The sequence below is a fragment of the Neodiprion fabricii genome, chromosome 2, assembly GCF_021155785.1.
Source record: "Neodiprion fabricii isolate iyNeoFabr1 chromosome 2, iyNeoFabr1.1, whole genome shotgun sequence".
NCBI lineage: Eukaryota > Metazoa > Arthropoda > Insecta > Hymenoptera > Diprionidae > Neodiprion > Neodiprion fabricii.
The window spans coordinates 23204117-23223641 of NC_060240.1; the positions used below are offsets into that span (position 1 = coordinate 23204117).

Sequence of the window (19525 nt, forward strand, 5' to 3'; positions counted from 1 at the left end):
AGTAATACTAAGTTTACCCTTTTGGTTTTTCAAAAATTTTGACCGCTTTCGAAAAATGCTCAAATCAATCTTTTGGTACGCTACAGCGATGTAATTTAGCGCGAGAAAAAAATTGCAAATGGTCTCAAGTTGATCTGATAGACAGCTCAAAAAATACAGTCAATAAACCAAGAAATATTGACATGTCTTCTCAATGGTTGATCCTAATTTGCTACGAATATTATTATGATATAATATGAAAGGTAACAGGGAAATAAAATCATTTCTGCACCTTGTTTTATTCAATATATTTCTGTTTTTAGTTGTTGAAATAAGTAAAAACTCTGAAAATGGGAAAATGTTCAACAATTGATATTATATATTCATTTGGCGTGTTGTATGTTATCGTCACAATCTCATGTAAATAATAATCTTGGATATATTCACCTCACCTCTCATCTACCCCCTTATCTAGATAATAGACATAAGCTCCTTATCTTGTAACAACATCGTTTTTGTCATTACTTCAAGATGTAAAGGATAAACTCATTTATCTCTAGCACATATCCAAGTGTAATAGGAGCATCAAATTGATAAACAATAAGTGAAATGAAATTTACACAACAACTGTGTATCATATTCTAGATACATTTGTTGTGTAGAAATATACTTTACATTTGTGTAAGTTAGTCGCTATGATTGTATGTAAAAAAAAGTTGTTTGTAGATTCGTTGATTCGCATATTGATACATATGGATTGATGCATTATCAGTATTTATATTATATTCCTACATATTCCCTCTTAGCTGAGAATGAAATAGTAGGCATTTTGCTCATACGAAGTATTTCATTCCTGCTATAATAATCTTACTATAATTGATTAATAATTGATAAATATGCATACAATTATGGATAATGTCAATATTGGACATTATTTTTCGTTGCTGTATGTAGCTGTATACGCATGTTTCTAAACGAAGTGTAGCAATTGAAGTGTGCAACGCAGAGAGAGTAATGAAAAACGTTCTCAGTCACACATTCGTGACAATAGTGAAACACTTCTTTTGTCATACAACGTACAATGGAATTCATATCTAGCAATAATAATGGAAATGCGAGAATTAAGTGTAAAATTTGTCTTATAGATAAATATCTAATCAACACTACTTTCTATATTCATTTATCATTATGTAATTCAAGTCTTGGCCTTTGGTGTTTTCTGGTAAATAATTTACTATAATATACTGATAATAGACATGAGTATTTAGCCTTCCCGTTATATTTGAGCTGACTGGTATTTGAAAAATTTATCTACGAAAAATGTAAAAACTTATTCAACCATCTTACTTAATAAACTTGACATGAAAATATTATAAACTTCATAGATCATATTACAAATTACAATTCTGCAGATTGCACTGTATAATAATAATAATAATAATAATAATAACAACAACAACAACAACATGCAGCTGATGCAAAACGCCTCAATAATTGTTTTTTAAATTAATCAATAATGAAACAAATTATTTCTTCAAATCATCTTAGAATAATATAGTATATAAATATTCATGAAATAGACGTATGATAATTTTTCATCTTTACAGACAAATGAATTTTTAGTTAGTGACCGTGAACTAATTAGTGAAAAATTTCGTCGGTGATGGGCAGTGGACTCCTTTATCTCATTTGAATACAATTTCTATACAATAATCGTAGTGTGCATGTGCAGGACGTGGGACAATTTTTACGTTAGACTACCTTTTATAAGATTTACAAACAAAACTTTCAATGTTTTAGATATCTTAATATCGAACAAAATCTAATTTTGCATGATTTTGAGAAGAAAGGATATGTTACATTGTATTGATGATATGTAGAACTTTAAAAGAATTATTTATAAAACGTGCAAGAGTGGATGTGACCTAAAAATTGTCCCATGCCTTGCAAACCGTAAATATTGTTTAAAAATTATATTTATTTCATAATATTTTCTGTAGACTGAAGATGGATGGGTATATCTGGCTGAAACGTCAAATGAAATAAAGGATTCCACTGACTATCGCCAACGAAATTTTTAAATATTTACGTACAAAGTTTCAGTACCGCTTTGAAATTCTGATCAATAACACCTTGAATATTTTTAGACAAAGACAATTGATTCGCAATTGCTCTATATTGACTTCGCGTTTTACATTATTATTACTCTCTTATCTATAAATAAATATATAATTGGGTTAAACGGAGGATCGATTCAACTATAGATCCTTCTCAACTTCTGGTCGATCCATAGCTTCCTGAGCATGTTGCAGACCTGCGCAATAATGTAGGAGCAAAACACTTAGCGCTTGGACTCTCGAATCGCTTTGGGCAATCAATTTTGCACTGTCCGCTTCTCCGCTATGAGATAATTTCAGCCTAGAGGTAGTCTCAATGTCGAGCGCTGTCTTCAACTTGCCCATCTGTGTGATATAAAGACCAAGAACAATGACTTATGAACTGTAAAAGTAGTTAATCATCATGAACAGCTTGTGCACATATGTATCATAAACAACTACCATGGAATTGATTTTCTCAACTCGTTCTTCAGGCTCCAGATATGCATACAGACATTTCCCTGTGTCTTTCGCTCGCGACATCAAGCCGTCATCCAAGTCTCCACTCAAAAGTGGCCCTACTATCGATGGGTCCGCTCCTTCCAATAAATTGGTGCTTATACCCAGTCCACCAACAATAGAACTCTGCATATTTGTGTGAATTAGGTCAAGTTACAGAAATGATATAAGCTGGAGTAGTGGGTGATGATTAATTGATAATCGTCAAGCAACAGTAAAGAAAATATATTACTACAAGATTTATTACTACCACCATTAGTTCTGTGAATTTTTGCCATAAATGTTCACTGAACAAGGAGACAAATCAACAACAGTAATATGCACAGAACAGTTTCAAGTTCACTTCCAAGATGACTTAAAACATTTTATTAGATTAATTTTCTAAAAGCAAAGCAGATTGAGGTGAAGTATTAAGGTTCTATGGTGTGAGTAAAAGTTTGCTTATTTTACATAATATAATAATTACTTGCAACACATCACAGGGTATAATAATAACATTATTATAAGAAGATTCTCAAAAGTTTCTGAAGAACATTTAAAAACTAAATTTCATTCATTATTGTTTTGAATGGCAAGTTTAACTGAGTTGATAAATGGTTCTGGCCTTAAGGAGAAACCTAAGTTCCGATCTACCTTGCGAGAAGAACATGGGCTGGGTGGAAGGCTTCTGGAGGCAAGTCCGCTGCCAGAACTTGGTGGTGCCAGGCAAGTCGCACTTCCAGCTCTCTTTAGACCGAAGAGCGTATTCGCTATACTGGCCTTCACGGCCAACATCCCCGCGCCCTGATTTTTTTATTACCGCATTCAACTTTTCAACTGTATTTTAACGGTTCTACATGCTAGCTGCTACCAGGTATAACTCATAAAATTGAATTTTAGCACTTTACGAGATGTATATCGGTATTTATCTGTACGTACACAGTAGGGTGGTTCTTAAGAAGGTAATTTTGGAATTTCGATTCGTTCAGCCCTCAAGTTAGCTTCATATAATTAAAAAATAATTCCCTCATTTTTAAAATTTTTTATTTCAACTGTAAGACGTATCCCCAGAGGGTTTCTGTTCCCATTTAACCCTTTTCAAGGGAATAGTTAACCTACCAAACGGATTTAGACGAAATTTGATGCAAGCGGTTTCTTCATTCGCTGATTACGAATCTGGATTCAAAATTTTCTAATTCAAAATAGCGGATCCAATATGGCGATGCCAAGTGACTTCAGAACTTTGTAACGTCAAGTTCAGATTCGTAATCAGTGACCTCGAAAACCCCAGAGCACCGAATTTTATCGAAATCGAATGACTTTTTGGATTTTGGTCCGCCATATTGGATCAGCCATTTTTATTTCGAAATTCGAATCCAGATTCGTAATCAGCGATCCAAGAAACCCCTCTATATCAAATTTTATCACAACCCGTTAGGTAAATTTACCGTTCCCTTGAAAAGGTTAAATGGGGAAATCAACCTTCTGGCGGCACCGGTTAGAGTTGAGATAAAAATCTGAAAAAATCAGGGAATTATTTTTTAATTATTTGGAGCCGATTTGGGAGGTGAGACAGTCGAAATTCAAAAATGATAATTTTAAGGACCATTCTAGTACACAGCATCTTTGGATGTGAATTGTTAAATGTTAATTGAGTTAATCAGTGCATATATACAACTTAGGATGTTTTCTTTGGAAGCTAAATTTCTTTATCACTTCCGCCTCAAAAACTTGTACATAACTAGAAAAAAAAATTCTTGCTCAAGTATATCTTCTAAATCAAATTTTAAAGGGTTGCTCTTAGAATTTAAAGTTTGCTTATTTAAATAACATGGCCAAAATGTAATTTTTTTTTAATCGTTACCATTCAGCTAATTCAATGATTAAATTCTTTAAAAAATCGTAATTTTTGTTTAAAGTCAAAAGTTTAGCCACTAAAGACATTTATACATGAATTTGTTCACAAATTAAACTTTCAAAGCTTATAAGTTTTCGCTTTACGGACAATTGCGAAAAATTGAATTTGTAGGAAATGCATTCAGGATCACCTACGTATCATAAAGTGCAACTGAATGGTAAAAATCTTGTTTTAAAATGACGCCTTCCCTGTATTATAAGATGAAAAAACAGAGCAACCTTTCAAAACTTGGATTAAGAGATATTCTTCTACGTGAATTCTTTTTTTTTTACTGCTCACAAGTTTTTCAGGTGGAAGTGAAGAATAGGATGATGCTTCTAAACAGTATGCCCCTAAGTACATAAATAACACAAACTTCATTACCAATCACAATGCAAATATGGCACCTTTAAATACTGTTGCATAGAATCACAGCTCGTATTTTTTAATTATATCAATTTTCCTTATCGTTTTGGAGATATATTATACCATTTAACATTGACTTGCTGTTCTATTATTGAAATCCTATGCTAAACGCGAGTACATAATTATTAGAGGACTTTGAAAGTGGCTCAACGAAAGTAAATGGTGCGTTGTTCCAAAATCATAAGCAAAAGAGAGAAAGATAAAATTATGTACTACAAGGAGCCAACATTGTTTTGCGATTAGAAACTAAATATAGATTATACTTTGTCAAGTTACGAATGATTATTGTGATGGATATTGGAGTTGGCTTTAAATAATCGATATTCTCTGGATATTTTTTAATCTATTGTTTAAAGCGAAAAACTTTGTTACGAACTCTGAAGAAATTAGTTGCAGGGGCAAGGTGTGAGCCTACAATAAACCTTCACCTTCAGTGAATACAGACAATTATTATTATTATTTTTATTGATTATAAAATAATATTAAAACCCACAAAAAATTTTACCGTTCAGAATCATTAAACTTGAATTTTAGATGTTATATCAATATCAGTATAACATCGAATAAATTAATAGCTTGATAAATAAAATTTAATATTCGATTATTGGAAAATGACTAGATAATTATTGATTCAGTCGCATTTTTACTACAATTATAAGTATAAAAATCATGTAAGAATAGATTTTTGTTACATATCTAATACCTGAACTTGGTCCTCACACACAGTGAATGATATTTCAGGTCCGCCATCTCCCACAACAATATTAGACTCGTTTTCATCCGCTTCGAAAGCCAAAGTTGTAAGACTATCAGCTCCACATCCTCCAGAAGTCTGGCACCTTGTTTCACATTTTTTGTGGCAAACTAATCCACAATCCCGACACTGAACAGCGTCTTTAAGCCAGATCTGAAAAAAAATTCCGGAAAATATGATTTTCAGACTATTTTCCCTGCAGAAAATAAGTCTATGAACAGAACTGCTACCTTTTTAGAGCAAAAATCGCAGTGTGTCGCTCTGTGGAAATGTGTTCTTATGAAATCGTGTAATTTTTTGTCCCCACTTTCGACGTTTATCATTTGCGGCGTTCTAGCAATCTCAGGATTTTCCTTTCTGCCTGTCTCACCGGCGTTCAGTTGATTCTGAACTTGGCTGATATTCCATGTGAAAGACAGTAAGACGTCACCATAGCAGAGTGTCGGATCAAATCCAGAATAACCTTGCAATTTCAGGTTTGATGTCATCGTAGAACCTGTTTGTAAAGTGTTAATTTCAATTAGTAACTCAAAATCTAATTGTATGAAATAAATCGCAGATGAGCTCTTTCGGTATTATCAAATATCTGTGCGGTAGAATATATACTATGATTCTTATAATGCTTTTTTGTGTGTTAGTAATACTCGTCGATCATATTAAGCTAGGTGAGTAAATTGTAGCGTGCGATGTTTGCAATCTTGTGCATGGGATGTTCATATTGGCCAACAATTTGGTTGTAAGAGTAAATTGCTAACTCTCTTTCGGTATGTAATTTTTGTTAGGAAGTACATGCACCTCCGTAGCTACCTTCTACCTCAAGATGTATGTTCATGAGAATACCACCAAGTAACATGCAGTTCAAGAGGTAAGAAGTACACCTCAAAAGATGTAAAGAGTATAATAATCATAGAACGTGTGTGCATGTATTCTTGAAACTGCTTACTTATCTTTTGAAGTATATACAAACAGGTTGATGTAATGCTCAAAGTGATAAAAGAACAGTGAAAATTCTCTTGGAATTAAAACACAAGAGAATTGAGAACATTTGAAATGGTATTAAAATATTTCTAACTTTTCGCGTCACTGTTTTCAAAGAAAAAAGAAAGCTTAATCACACCGAAAATGAAAAGTGGAGTTTCTACTAGATCTCGACGTTTTAAGATCTAGAGAATTGTCTCCGACCATTTTCGCCTGGACGTCTGAATGTATGTATGTGATCAAGCTTTTTGTCTGACAATATTTCGAAAGCGGATTACTAAATTTCAATGATTTTGGTATCAATCAATGTGGCATTTCTCAACTTGGGAACTGATTAGATTTTGGCTTTGATCAGTTCGGTACTTTTCAGCTATTTAAGTAACAAGATTCCAAAAGATTAAATGGAAATGATGACATCTTTGAGGATGGCTGGATGGATTTGAATGAAAATTGGTACTGCGAGGTTTTTTGGGTCACTACTCACGTATCTAAGGTCAAATTTGCAAGATTTAAATTTGTCGTATTCGATAAACTGAAAAAAAGGTGGCTGATCACGAATCTCAAGTCGGATTGGGAAATCCAAAATGTCGATCCAATATGATGAAAAAAGATCTAAAAATATTCCGATTTTGGTAGAAATTCATGCGCGGAGGTTTTTTTTGTCACCGATAACGAATCCAAATTCAGACTCCCCAAATTTGTAATGGTAGGTTCATTATGGTGATTCAAAATAAAAAAAATCATCAATTTCATGTAATATGGTATCCGCTAAATTGAAATTGGATATTATTCCTTTTGTTCCTCCATGAACTTGGAACCGGCAGTATGAGAACGGAAAGTTAGAGGGCTGGTTCGTGGCCAATTTAAAGCCACTTGTTTCTAAAGGCTTGGTGTTGTGCAATGGAGGATTTCATTATCCTAATTTCTTACAGTAGAAAACTGGTATTCTGAAGTCACATTAAGCAAAGTTTCAAAATTATTGCGACATCATTTACTTTAGTTACAGCCAGTAGAAACGATAGTGATTAGCGTACGATAAAGATGACATCAAAATTTGTCCCAATTTGCTGCTAATGTTGAATCATTAGCCCATTTTGGCACAAAATAATGATGTTTGAAATATTGGATTTCCAGATACTCATACCGTTCTTGTGTCAGCAAAATTTGCATGATTTTGAGAAGAAAGAATATTTTATCCACGCAGAAACATATTTAGAACAGATGATACTTCAGAATATAATTGGATTTCCTCAAAATTACATTACTATAGAAAGTGTATGATAAATTTAAAAAAGTTATGCTGAACAATGTTGTATCAGGCCTACAAAACCGTTTCTACTTCTTTCTGATAAGGTTAGTAAATCAAATATTTTATTGTAATTTATTATGTGAATAACTCGAGAACTACTAGACTGATTCCAAAATCTAATCAGTTCCGAGTTGAGCAGAGCCGTGTCGATTGAGGCGATAATCATAAAAATCCATGGGTCAATTCTCGAGATATCAGGATTTAAAATTTTTGGTAACTTTTGTTACACGCGACACTCGAAAATATCTGGACCGAATGAATCTAACATCTAATCAGTTTTGAGATGAAAAAAGCCGCGTCAATTCAGACCATATTAACAACTTAACCATAGACACACAGCCAGTGTTTGCATGAAAATGGTTGGAGTCGATTCTTTCGATTTCAAAACATCAAGACCAGTCAAGTTCTGGTGAAAAGCTAATCTAGTGAGTTGAAAAAATGTTCTGTCAAGATACGCCAGTTGCTGTAAAAAATCATTTCTCGAGCATTGTCTGCCAAACACATGAATTTTGAAAGACTAGTATATACGATCATTAAATTCTAGTATTAAAATGCTGTATGACAAACCAGTATCCGGTGGAAGTAGAGCGTAACATTTGAGATAGTGACCAATCGTAGACATGGAGCACTGTGCCAGTATCAATTTAATGGGAGCATTGATGTACCCCAAGAGAAGTGGAGGATTATCTCCGCCTTTTACTTTAGCCCAAACTCCCAGGTTCAAATACTGAAGGTCAGAATCAATTTGAAAGTTATGCATTTCCTCAAATGATATTAGCGACGCAACGCTTTTCTCCTTTGTCGTGTAATACAAATCAGTCATGCTTTGGATACTGCCATCGTCAGTCGAGTAAATTTGGCTGATATTTGTGATCAAAGATTGATTGGAAATAGTGGAAATTGTAGAAATTCTGCGAGATGGTGATTCAGGACATGAGGGGGTCTGTGGTATATCCTCGCAGCTTTGTGTCGCACTTTCTTTCCTTTTAGACAGTTTACTAGCTTCCCCAAAGTCCAGCACCTCAAAGTCAGTTTCTTTTAATTCAGAAAACTTGATCGGGGTATCAAATTTCGTGGTTTTCATATCTGAGGTGCTTTTCTCGCTAGCTATTAATTCGCTTTTCGATACCTCATTCTTGGCAACCTTCTGCTCAACACCAGCCTTATCCAACACAGTTTTCTCAAGTTCTGATTTCACGGAACCTTGTCTTTCCATCTCTGCTTTAGCATATTTTCTCTCTACTCTAATAATGAACCTTCGTTGCGCAGCACCTTTGACGAGTTTTGCAACCTGATTCATGTTCAAGACCTTTTTACCATCCACAGCGATCAATATGTCGCCTCGCCGCATTTCACCAATTGCTGCTGGACTGCCCGAGACGATAGTTTCTACTATAACGCAGTTGATTCCAATTTCGGGTATGATATCCTGCCTGAATACAACGCCGAGTTGCTGCTGCGGAGTTTTACTGATTATCAAATCTAAGATCATGTATGCTACTCCGCTGTACTGTGTCAAGCAAACCCAGGGCATCACGTCAACACTCATTGTGCAGTAAATTTCAATTCGATCAATTTCATCGGTGTTAAATGAATTGGGATTCATGTTTAATCGACTCACTTCCAGAAGAGTCACTTCCAGGTTTCCTGGACTCGACTTTCGGTTGGAATCCTGGGGAAACAATGGTGCAAGTCGTATTAAGGGTGACCAAACCATACTGCCTTAATCAAAAGTCAGAGAGAAATAAAAACTTTTTAAAAAACTTTCAGCAGCGTTACTTGTTAACGGTAATATCAACTGCTGTTATTAACAATGAATTAACAATTGAAGTGTGAATGAAAAAGGATACATACGTCCATTTTTGAGCCCTTTCTTACAGACACACTAAGTTTTCTTTCCTTTTCCTAATTTTTTACTTGGATGGTGCGGCCCATTCACGCATAATTTCTTTTTTTAAAGAAAAATAGCTGTTTGCAATAGAAAAGGTTTAAAGTATGGGATACTTACCTCAATCAAATCAACATCCTCGTCATTGAGCCTACGAAAAAAAGGCTTATACCGCATCTTGTATCTGGGAAGGGTGTGTTTCTTACGAATTGCTCTCCGTATCTGGCCGGTGATCAGCGATATAATTTGTGGTTGTAACTGACGTCCCTGAAAGTGCGACTGTACGTGAAATTCCAGAATTGGTTCAGAGTAGAAGCTGAGAGACCAATGAGTGTAAGGGACACGCGTAAACTGCAGTCGAGCTCTCCCTGTTACTCGTTTCACTGAAATTGTAGGACATTCCATATTTTTTGAATGAAATAAAAATTGTAAGGAATACACAATTGTAACGAAAAATGGATATTTCATGGCAGAGACATTCCAGCTGTAAACACCTGATCCAAATTCTCACCATTTCAAAACCGATTCAAACTTTATGAAACATTCTTGTTAGCTGCCAAGAGCATGTTTGACTTTTTACCGATTTTTATTTGCATGCGTTTAGACATGAGTATCGGATAATGCACGAGTTCTAACATAGTATACATACAAACAAAAAGTTAGATACAAAACAGGTTATTTTTAAGCAAATGAAAATGAATGAAAGCGAATGAAAAACAGATTAAAACCAACTCCCGTACCATAATGAAACTTACACATATATCTTTATAGCACAGGAGTATTCTCTGAGACTTTTGGTGAATTAAAGACGGTTTGCGAGAAATCTAAAAAACGGAGGCCCTATGATTTTTTTCAACTTTCGGGAGCCACCATATTTTCTTTTGTATAATAATCTTTGATACTCAGCTAATACTGTAACTGTGTAATAAGGTGGTCCTTAAAAAGGTCATTTTATTATTTCGACCGGTTCCAAACAATTGAAATATAATTCCCTCATTTTTTCAGTTTTTTTATCTCAACTCTAATCCATGCCTGCAAGAGGTTGAATTTTCCCATTTAACTTTTTCATAGGCACATTCAATCTACCGAAGGTATTTCGATAAAATTTGGCCAAAGGGGGTTTCTTGGGTCGCTGCAATGATTACGAATCTGAACTCGAAATTTGATAATTCAAAATGACGAATCCAACACGGCGGACCAAAATCCAAAAATAATCCAATTTCGATAAATCTTGGTATTCGGGGGTTTTCAAGGTAGCTGATTACAAATCTGAACTCGACATTAAAAAATTTAAAATGGTGGACCCAATATGACAACATCAAGTAAGTTTTGGGATGTTTGTCCACCATATTGGATCCGTTATTTTAGATTTCAAAATTTCGAGTCCAGATTCGTAAGAAACCCCAGAGTACTGAAGTTTTAGCGAAGTGTAATTAATTTTAGGATTTTGCCACGCCATATTGGATCCGCCGTTATAAATTGTCAAATCTTTGAGTTCAGGTTTATAAACAGCGATTCAAGAAACCACCCTGTACCAAATTTCAACGGTAGAAAATCTGGTCGGTAGATTCAATGTGCCCCTGAAAGAGTTAAATGGGGAAGTTCACCCTCTTGTGTGCACGAGTTAGAGGCGAGACAAACATCTGAAAAAATTAGGGAATTATTTTTGCATTCTTTAAAAACCTTTTTAAGAACCACCCTACTGTACAGTGCTTAATTTTTTTTTTTTTGTATCAAGTATAGTTTTAAAGTTATTACATTCAGCACTCTGCCGTTGTTGATTTCTGTATATATTTTGTCGGCTGCTAACATCTAAACGTTTTTAAACAAAAATCTACGAAGAATCGTACATACTCTTACCAACTAACTAATATATTTCACAAAGGTTGAACCGGTTTTACGTAGGTCAGGGTTTTGGTCAGGTTGATTACACGTGTAATACCCCATGATTGTATAATTTCTAAATTCACACCTTGCACAGACAAATAAGCCGTCTTTCCCAGCACCATTTTAGCATCAATCGACAATTGAAAATTCCCACAATAATGAAGGTCCAAAGCCAAGTCTAAGGTCTCTAATAATCCTGTATCTGCGTCAATTTTTGCGTCTGCCACCTCCAACCCTTTTATTGTTGGGAATTGATTGCCGAGGTGAAGATCTCGCAACTAAAAATTCAACAAAAATAATTAATATGCATGAGCAGCATTTTTAAATTTCTAAGTAAATATTTGTTACTGTTTGTACTTTTATGACTCGGAAATAATAACGATGGATGTCTATAAATTACTATTTTTCATGAGGCTGAAGTTAGTAACGTTATTCTAATTCTTATAATAAGGTAAAAGTCATTCATATTTTCAACATTCAACTACTTTAAAGTCACTAAAACATTTCAGAATAGTAATTTTTTTCTCCAAAGTTTCGTTAAGCTAACATTACTAACTTCTGCCTCATGTTTTTATCCTGAAAAGCCTGCCAAAATCGATGTAGGGCAGAGCAATGTTGCTATGGGATCAAAAAATTCTCAACTTATAGGGTTCAAGTGTTAGAACTTGTGCATAGTTCATTGAGTATATTGGTTACGTTGAGTATAAAAAATTCGGAAAATATGTGGTAGGATAGATGTACTATTTGTGGCCACCTTAATATCATATGTGCCCATCAATCGTACCATTTTTTCATTCAATCTGTTAAAATCAAGCAATACATATCGAATCCTATTCACGTTACATCTAGCATTGGTGCTCAATTTGGTCCACCATTTTTTGCTACTTTTATTAATATCATTCATTTAGTAATTAAATTTGTTCGATTCTTATTTTCTGCTGACGATACTAAAACGTTTAAGGAAATATTGAATGTTGACGATAAAGTATTATTTCAAAAAGATTTAGGTCCTATTTGTAGTTGGTATATCGCAACAAATTTTTTTATATTACGTTCAGTAGTTGTGGTAGTCGCGTTCTACAATATGAGTTTAGTGCATACAAATTGGGTAATTCTTTCCATAACCCTTTCATGCGCACATTGTTTTCCTTCCATGCAGTTCACTTGAAATTTTCCAGGTATGTGCTTTTGAAGTCGTTGATTACGAATCTGAACTTGAAATTCGAAAATTCAAAATGGCGAATCCAATATGGCGGACAAATAAAAAAAGAAGAAAGATTTTCAAAAAATTTTGTCAATTTTTTAGTGTGTTAAATGTGCTATTTTTGCAATAAATAAATTTCTAATTTTTTTCAGACTTAGAAATATTTCAAGAACTATGTGGAATCAATTAAGAACTCGGTAGTCATTACCAAAAAAATAGTTGACTAAATACAAAGCTGAAAAAAAAAAGCCAGGACTCTGATCATCCTAGCGTGAATTAAAGGGTTGAATAAGTTTCTAAAGCAAAAGATCATGGTTTCTATTTTGACTGCAATTTAAATTTTAACGAAGATGATGATTATGTTTTGAGAGCTACAAAAGAAATTAGCTTTATTAAACGTTTTTCTAAAGTTTCTGATGATGTAAAAACTTTCAGAACACTTTATTATTCATCATTTCTGTATCCAATTTTAACGCACTGTTCGATTATTTGGACACCTCATACTATATGTATCCAAACATTTACAAACTTGAAAAATTATATTACTTATTTTTGCGTTTTGTAGCTTTTAAGTCCGGCAATCCAATGCATTTTAGTGATTAAGATTACTGAAATATTTCTTCAATTCTTCTAATACCGTCAGTTTGTTCAGAAATGTACAGAATTGATCTAATTTTTGCTTATTGAATTCTTAATAATGTGATTGACCACCCGAGTTGCTATCTAGGTTTCTTTTTTTCACTCCAAGCAGAACTTTACGACACAACAATGACTATTTCTACATAAATTTGAACATCAAATCATACTCTGTAATTGACCGTCTATCATGATTATGTAACGAGAATGAAAATTGATTTGATCCGTACAACACTAGTTTTTATACTATAAGAAACCTCTCTAGATCTTTATTTAAGTATGAATAACTCTTTTCTAAATTACACTACAACACTGTATTATATCTTTTTCTATGTACAAGGGTGGGATATACCCTTTTACATAGTTAATCTCTAATAAATAAATAAATAAATTTCTGACCATAACCATTCGGTGTAAAATAAATACTTAGCCATAAATGGCACAAAAGTGTTTGGTCGGCTTTGAGCATTGTGAAATTCGATTGTTAAACAATTGAATATTCAAAAGCTGCGCTGATATTTACTGCAGAGGATAGTCTTGTAATTGGATTAATAACTGAATAGATTTCTAGTAGCAGGAACAATTGAATCGTTTCCCTGGTGTAAATTTCTACTACTACGAATATTTACAGAAATTGGGCTATATTAAACTGTATTATTTCATACAAAATAATAAATATGGGGCATTGACATGACATCTTGATCAAGATTTTACATCAATGTCTCAGATTGGCTTTATAATTTTTTCTCTGAAAGTTCATGACAAAAAACGCAATCGCAATTTTTTTCAGAATTTTTTGACCCAGCGTATCTAAAGTATGATTTAAAAATTGAATAAGCCCCCACTTTCTGAAATTTTCAAAAATTTAGAAAAATTTTATACGATATAACAAAATTTTTGACACCTAGTAGAAGATGGAGATTTCATAACTTCAAAAGATAAATAAGAGAAATGAAAAAAAAATTGTTATTACTGGATTGCATTTTTGCCGTAAGAATGAACACAAAAGTTCATTATAATACCTCTCTGAATACATATTTTTTAGCCCACCATACTATAATGAGCTTTATGTTCATTCTTATGTAAAATATGCAATCCAATAATAATAATTTTATTTTATTTTTTCATTTTTCTTATTTATCTTTCAAAGTTATGAAATGGCCATCTTCTGGTAGGTGTCAAAATTTTTGTGACATATTATAAGATTATTCTGAATTTCTTCAGGTTTTAGAAAGTGGGTTTTTTTTTAAAGTGTTTAAATCATACTTCAGATACGCTGAGTCGCAAAATTCTGAAAAAAATTGCGATTGCGATTTTTGTCATGAACTTTCATAGAAAAAATTATAAAGCCAATCTGAGACATCGACGTAGAATCTTAATCGAGGTATCATGGAATGCTCCATATACGTAGTTTTTCATCAAGAATGGTTAATTTTTTCGAAAATTGTAGTGGCTTGAAGATTTCTCACTGAAAAAATGCTAATTTTCACGAAAATATACAAGTTTTAATAAGAAACTAGGCATATTTACAATTTTTTATGAAAACAATGTTTCGTAGAAAATTGTACGAAGTGTCTCAATTTCTATACCCTAATTGAGTGAAATGACCAGTATCTTCTGAGAAAATTCTCCAAATACAGACAGCTTTACAAAAATAATTAAAAACTAGTTTCCAATATTTCTTTTCTCAACAGTAAACTCTCATGCAGTGTGATGACGAAATACAAGTCTCTTTTTTCTGACATAGAAAAGTGTGAACAAATATGTGTTGAAGTCAATTCCTTCTATTGCGCTACTTGTCCTCAATAGCCAAAGTTGTTGAATGAAAACAATTGAAGATCAAAGCGAGCATCATGTTCCTGTGAGTTCCTGTGAGACATTAATTGTATGACTCACTTGAACGCTGTCGAACAGTTTGCCAGTAGTCGACCTGGTAAGCAGAACTTTGAACTCGTTGTTAAGCTTCCTGTAGAGCCAAGAGCGAACCCGTTCTGCGCTTCTGAGCTCGTTGAACAGGAATTGCAGCGTCAAATTGATAGCCAAGTTCTCGTTGCCCTGGGAGACACTTTGCCTAGGAGTAAAGCTGCTGTTGTGAAAGTTTGATTTCTCGTTTTCAACCTCATTCAGAAGTTCGTCAGGCAAAACTGCACGTCCATGAGGCGCCGGTTTTTCGGGAGGATCGGCAAGCGGCGCCGCTTCCAAGTATTTTATGAATATGTACCATTGTAGAGCCAACGTCGATATTACGCCGCATATAAATGACAATATTAAGAGTGTTACAATGCTCCAGAAGTCCATGGTTTTATAATGAATTGATTGAATTTAATTTATCAAACATAATCGATGTACAGAGAGAAGTAATTTCTTCTTTTTCTAAGCGGAGATGCATAGGTACGCAATATTTATAGTGATGCGATCATACTTTGGTGTATTTTCACCTTCAATTAATGAACATTATTTCATTTGGTTGGTAGGAGGTGTTGGAACAAACTTAAGAGTTGATTTACCCCAACCTGATTCATAATTGATATTTCATTACTTCAACAACTAGTGTGTGGTGGTGTAAAGCTAATAAATAGTGTCAGACTTTCACTCTGAATCACGCATTTCTAATTTAACTACATGTAATTGTCTACTAGGTTCAATGGTGTGAACATTGTTTATGTGGAACAATTAGTTTTATCAAGTGACAAAAAACAGTCGCCACATGCCGTTTTATGTGAGAATTAAATTTTGACATTTCTGTATCGATTCCAGCGGCTTCCTCCACATTGACACTTCTCTCTCAGCTGACGCGTGACAGCTGAACGAAGCCTTTATGGAATCGTACTACACAATGAAGGGGGGGGGGAGGCTGACACTACGCGACATGCAACGTTTCTACCCTTACCGGCCGAGCCACTTATTAATTCAATTTTAACTGATTCTTGCAATAGGATTGATAATTTTGATGGTTGATATACAATTTTCACGGTCACGTTTTCACTCGTTCGTTCAATTGCATAACATGATACATTGCTGCCCTATTTTTATGCAATTATTACGACAGGGTCTTGCAGCATTGTGTATTCGACTCGGTGTATACATACCCACATGCTCGAGGGACAGGGTACAGAAAACTACGATTTGCTAATAAAATCATTGTCAATGCATAGTTTATTTTTATGGCGCACATGTTGCATGATCATTTGTATTTTTGGTGCCTACCGATAATCGTGTTGAAAAATATCATTTTATCACTTTCAAGAATCCTGAAAAAGTTCCGGAGCTATGGATATCAATGCCCAAATTGCGATAAAAAAATTACTCGGCCGGTATGGAAGAATAGTGCGAAGAAAAATTGCAATAGATAACAGATAACTCTTATTTATAAACAATGAGTATTTGTTGTCTAATAATGTTTGTTAAAATGGTCAAAAAGAAGATGACGGAGAAATTAAACAGAGGAATGAGTTGTGTCATGCACAATTGTGTCGTATGACCATACAACTTTAGCTCATGGAGACTACACAAGGAGCACGAAGTCCATGTAAACAAGAAGCTGCCTGAAATAAGATGATACTGGTGATCCGTATGCACCGAAGACAGTACAGGGAGTATAAGGCAGTAGAGAATACTTTCTATGAATCACATTGTAAGATCATCGATTAGTCGATCTTGAGTATCCTTGCAACCATGGCACGGAATAGTAGTCCTACTATTCCGTCGTTGACTGAAGAATATGTATAAACACGGATAGCCCTGGGTAAATTTTTGTGACCAATTTTCGTCGGGCAAGTGGGCCCAGGTGGGCCTGGGAGCCTAGGAGGGTTCTGGTCTATCGACTCTATCTAACGGGTTCGCACCGACATTTGTAGCAGCCAAAACAGTGTCGGTATAGAAGCTTGAGATTGAGTCGGTACAAAGTGAGTACGTAAGACTACTTTTCGACTGCGACTTAAAAATGTCGATCAGCTCGATCATCCCCGTGAGAAGACGCCTAACCGCGTCCACAGCCAACCACCGCATCAACCTCCGAACACCTCCAACCACTGTCAACCACCTCCTACCATCTCCGACCACCTTCTACCACCCCCTACTACCTCCTACCAGCGCCTACCACCTTCTACCATTTCCGAACACCTCCTGTTACGTTCCGAGAGGAACGTTCCGAGTCGATCCTGATTCGCCGCGTGATTTAAATCGTTCTCTTGACTTACGTAGTTGGTGTATGTAGATCTCGGGAATCCGCTGATCAGCTCCTCAGATCTTCTCGTTCAACTCGCCCACAATTCTGAAAGTTCGTTAGGTAGGGCTCGTGCCAACCATCACTATGCGTGATTGAAATAATTAATTATGACAACACTTGGGTTAATTACACATTTATTAACGGTCTTCTTCCAGTTCTCGATGGTAGGTTTACAATCGTGGTACAGATTGGTGTTAATCACTATCACAGTGACAAACTGTTACAAGTCTCGAAGGTTCTGAATGACTTATATTGATTTTATTCTAGGATTTAGGTAGAGATCTGATTTGTTCTCTATGATGTCTGAAGTTCTTCTGATCTATTCTATTTTCTAGAGAGGTTGAATTAGAGGAAAAGTAGGAGGAGTTCAAAAGGAGTCGCGGTTTCTCGCGGGTCTCGGATGATTGGTCAAAGATGATGAAATAATTGAGGGTAGGATTTCTGATTCGTGCATGAGATCTCGGTGGTGGATTAGTGCGAGGTAGTTGGTTTAGAGAAGCAAGCGGCGAATCGCTGATTGGTCTTGTTATCGTTAAAATAAGGGCGCTATCCTGGATTCTGGGAATAGGGGTTTCTTTATTTGTGAATTATCCGTGATTTCTCTTCCCATGTTTCCGGTGTTTAGTCTACTTGATTATCTTAATTACTGCAGGTGTTTATTACTTTGAGTTATTACGGTTGAGATCGTAAATCAAAGGTTTTATGTGAAAGCTAATGTTGAAAGGTATAACGGTTAAATGGGAAAAAATGTGCATACCATGTATGTTATGAATATGACTGATAAAATAACGGTTGATCTAGCGTGTGAGAACTATCGATATAAGGATTTGGACGTTATGATGGTAGCTATGTGTGTTAGTATTAATCTACGACTATCGGTAAGAGCACGTGAGGCTCTCTTATGATAACTGCACGCTGGTCAGGTAGGGCGCAGGGAGGGCGCCGCCGTGGATACCGGCTGGCACGTAACACTCCAACCACCTCCGACCACCTCCGACCACCTTCGTCCTCTTCGTACCCCTGCTCCTCTATGTATTCTATAACATTAATATTCATAATTATTCCTACAACTTTTCATTTGCTCTCTCAATCTTGAATTTTCGTAGGCACAGAAGCGAAACGCTGTTTTAGCTAGTCGCATGTGAAGTATCTACGTTGGGTAGAAAAGCGGAATTGTTTTTCGAAAAGTGTTGTCATGGAAAAAAATTCAGAGTACCTGTAATACATCACGAATGCGTTAATTTTGATCAAGATGAAATGGATGCTCCGTATATGAGACAGTATTTAACGCAGTGTCCTGATTTAAAGACCTAAAAAGGTGATTGTCGGCGATTTTTTTTTTTGATAGGGAGGGATAGAACGAAGCTTCTTGAAACTTCGAATGTATTTTAACACACATTCGAAAGGTACGAGCAAGAATTTTTATTATCCAACTATCGCAGTACGGCAGCGTTATTCACTGACCCGTTAACTGAAGAATATATCTCTAGTCAACGACTGACCATCGGAGGGCCTAGCCGTTTATGAGTCTGGAATCGGCAGGAAAGATAAGGTACGTATTTCTTGTCTGAAATGTACAAACTAAAATCATTATACATCATACATGATACATAATATTAAAGTTTGCCACCAAAGTTTGGATGTTCGGATCTTCGGATGTTCAGAGAGTGACGTCACCCAAAATTTTTTTCTTCCGACGTCATCGATCTATACCTATATATATATATGTATATATACTTTTTGGT

General features: G+C 34.9%; 1 protein-coding gene across 2 annotated transcripts; it reads right to left on the reverse strand.

Annotated features, from left to right (window-relative positions):
- Positions 1 to 1527: 1527 nt before the first annotated feature.
- LOC124175389 (PDZ domain-containing protein 8) lies at positions 1528 to 16396 on the reverse strand. 2 transcript variants are annotated; one of them, XM_046555596.1, is made up of 9 exons: positions 15449 to 16396; positions 11798 to 11990; positions 9946 to 10208; positions 8505 to 9609; positions 5881 to 6146; positions 5600 to 5803; positions 3228 to 3377; positions 2538 to 2720; positions 1528 to 2441 (listed from the first exon to the last, which is right to left on the reverse strand). In XM_046555596.1, exons 1-9 carry the CDS (start codon positions 15848 to 15850, stop codon positions 2238 to 2240), a joined length of 2970 nt encoding a protein of 989 aa, XP_046411552.1. In that variant the 5' UTR covers positions 15851 to 16396; the 3' UTR covers positions 1528 to 2237. The 2 variants fall into 2 exon arrangements, with proteins under 2 accessions (XP_046411552.1, XP_046411553.1); XM_046555597.1 differs by lacking the exon at positions 3228 to 3377 and having other exon boundaries at positions 1529 to 2441.
- Positions 16397 to 19525: the final 3129 nt, after the last annotated feature.

Excerpts from the sequence above, each read along its gene's own strand:
- LOC124175389 (XM_046555596.1), bottom strand. The coding sequence starts at position 15,850 with ATGGACTTCTGGAGCATTGTAACACTCTTAATATTGTCATTTATATGC. Across the intron at positions 9,610-9,945 it reads AGGATGTTGATTTGATTGAG|GATTCCAACCGAAAGTCGAG; the intron begins GTAAGTATCCCA and ends TTGTTTCCCCAG. Across the intron at positions 3,378-5,599 it reads TGTGTGAGGACCAAGTTCAG|GGCGCGGGGATGTTGGCCGT; the intron begins GTATTAGATATG and ends TAAAAAAATCAG.